Source organism: Sinocyclocheilus anshuiensis, unplaced genomic scaffold (assembly GCF_001515605.1).
Source record: "Sinocyclocheilus anshuiensis isolate Anshui unplaced genomic scaffold, SAMN03320099.WGS_v1.1 scaffold339, whole genome shotgun sequence".
Taxonomy (NCBI): Eukaryota; Metazoa; Chordata; class Actinopteri; order Cypriniformes; family Cyprinidae; genus Sinocyclocheilus; species Sinocyclocheilus anshuiensis.
The window spans coordinates 103,379-106,134 of NW_015552548.1; the positions used below are offsets into that span (position 1 = coordinate 103,379).

At 34.8% G+C, this 2,756-nt stretch overlaps 1 protein-coding gene across 1 annotated transcript in view; it reads left to right on the forward strand.

Annotated features, from left to right (window-relative positions):
- Positions 1 to 384: 384 nt before the first annotated feature.
- LOC107664294 (cell surface glycoprotein MUC18-like) overlaps positions 385 to 2,756 on the forward strand; it is a 63,448-nt gene continuing 61,076 nt past the window's right edge. The window contains exon 1 of the mRNA XM_016454816.1: positions 385 to 521. Within this exon, the coding sequence (XP_016310302.1) occupies positions 440 to 521 (82 nt within the window). The 5' untranslated portion in view covers positions 385 to 439. The remainder of the gene's footprint in view (positions 522 to 2,756) is intronic.

Here is a 2,756-nt window from a genome sequence, read left to right on the forward strand (position 1 = left end):
TGCTTATTAGTATGGTTGAACTGGATCCTCGAAGGTCAGAAGCAAAGTTAATAGAGTATTGGTTAATAGAATGGGATTAAATACATAAAGGATATTTGTGTTGTTTAACATTTAAAAAAGTAATCTGATTACGTAACTCGCGTTACTTGTAATATATTACCCCCAACACTGACAATAAATCGTATTATACTCTTTTATGCGCGGGTAAAAAAAAAATCAAGACATAACGAACGACCGAAAAATATGATTTTAACCTTATTTTGTAGGGTGGAGAGCGTTAACCGAATGTCCCAAATTTCCTCCCACTCGCAGCAGGACAGTAGGCTACAATAGCGAACAGGCAGACAGCATTTGTGCAACTCGACTCCATCTCCCTCCCTCCCTCTGTCTCGCTCCTCCTGGCCAAAACTGTCGTGCTCCTCTAGTGCGCTTCATTCAGATGGATAACTTCAGAAGCATGGCTCTGCCAAACACTTCACTTTTACTGTTTGTTCTTCATATGTGCGCTCTTGCTTGGCAAGGTAAGATAATTTCACTTCATCTTTCTATGCAGTTCTGTTTTCTGTTGTTGTGGTTTAATTTTGAGAGAAACTTTCTGGAGCGTTTCGACCGCGCGCGTTTGAATGGGATGCACGCGGATGTTTGGGAATGCTGCAGTTACAGTAGCCTGTACTGTACGATAATATTGTGTTTTAAAACTGAGGTCTTTAAACCTTTCTTTGTGTAACAGAGGGATATCGACTGTTTAAAGTTACTTAGACCCCATTTGTGAAGCGTGTTCACCTTTTGGCTGTTATTCGCTTCTGAAAATAGTGAAGTTTGTTATCAAAACACACTGCACGTGAGTCATGTTCAGCTTGTTCAAACGTAGACGCATGTACTGCAAATCCATATTTGTAAAGTAATACACTATAACTTTTAAATATGCAGAAGTCCATTTTGGAATTCTTGTTAATATCATATGTTCAATTTGTAGAAAACGGTACGTAAACTGTGTGCAAAATGTAAAAACTGTGACCCTGGACCACAAAAGCAGTCTTAAGTCGTTGGGGTGTATTTGTAGCAATAGCCAAAAATACACTGAATGGGTCAAAATTATTGATTTTTATTTTATGCCAAAAATCATTAGGATATTAAGTAAAGATCATGTTCCATGAAGATATTTTGTAAATTTCCTACTGTAAATATATTAAAACTTAATTTTTGATTAGTAATATGCATTTCAAAGAACTTCACTGGGACAACTTTGAAGGCGATTTTCTCAATATTTTGATTTTTTTGCACCCTCAGATTCCAGATATTCAAATAGTTGTATCTCGGGCCAAATATTGTCCTATCCTAACAAACCTAGCAAATACATCAATGGAAAGCTTATTTATTCAGCTTTCAGATGATGTATAAATCTCAATAAATTTCGAAAAATTGACCCTTATGACTGGTTTTGTGGTCCAGGGTCACAATATGCCTTGATAGAAAACAGCAGGTGGACTAAGTGCATTGAAACAGACATACTGTACTAGAAAATGGCTTTTATTATAACATTTAATATACCAGTTAACCTATTTGAATCTAGTGAAGTAAAGCAAATATGTTTTAACAAAGCAACTATTTAAAACGGAAAGGTTTGGTGTTCATAATTAGCCAATTTGCTGTTGCCTTTGGTTATATTTTTGATGTCTGATCATGAAACTGGTCACATATACAAGTTTTGTGTGTCTGTGTTCAGATACTACAATCTGAGGAACCCTTAAAGGGCGCTCAAAAATGTGATGAGATTTTCACAGTGATAAGAAAGCTGTTCACAATGTACAATATTCAGTTTTTTAAATCATCTTTCATTATGTTTGTAGACCTAAATGCTCAAAACCACCTTGATAATGCTTAGATCTGTGCATATTGCCCTGCAGGTCTCATTCTGTGTTGCGTTCTCTTTAGTACATGACCTAGACAGCTACTGAACTAGCCCTTCTCATCAGGGAACAGATGATGGACCCCCACTGCATAATCCTCTCCTTGTCCATCTCTATCTATCCTCTGTTGTCTACTTTTTTGTCTACCTTTCTACATTGTTTTTCCACCCTCATCCCTTTTTTTTCTTTCTCTCATAACATATTTTGCTCGGTGTGGATCAGGACTGTCCTGTAATGGTTTCTCGAAAAGGTTTTAATAAGCCCCTATACTACCTTCTGTTCACCCTTGTGTTAATAAGGTCCCTCCAGTTCCCCAGCAGATGAACCAAAGCTGTCTGTCCTGGGATTATTGACTGAACCCCGTTAGATAACAGCCCCTATGATTAAGAGGGGTCACCTTGCTCTCTCAATGTAGGGGGTGATTTTTCATCCAAGAACTTGACATTGAAAGTGTCATCCTTACAAATTATAGTGATTGATGTGGATGATGGAATATGTACTGAAAACGTTCTATCGAGATTTTATTCATTTTTATTTTCATTATACTTTTTTAAATGTTCACTTTTTTGGTAATTGTGACACTAATAACATATTTATTTTAATTAGCCATGTACGATGCAATATTAAAACAGTATCAAATCATAATAATAATGTTAATAAAAATAGACCATAGTGATATTAATATATAGTGATATTATATATATATATATATATATATATAATGTGTAATATATGCATATATAATTATTAATATTATTATTATTATTACCTTTTTGTGTACATTGTCACACCAATAACCTGTTTATTTTTATTAACAGTACAAATATTTATCCATATATATATATA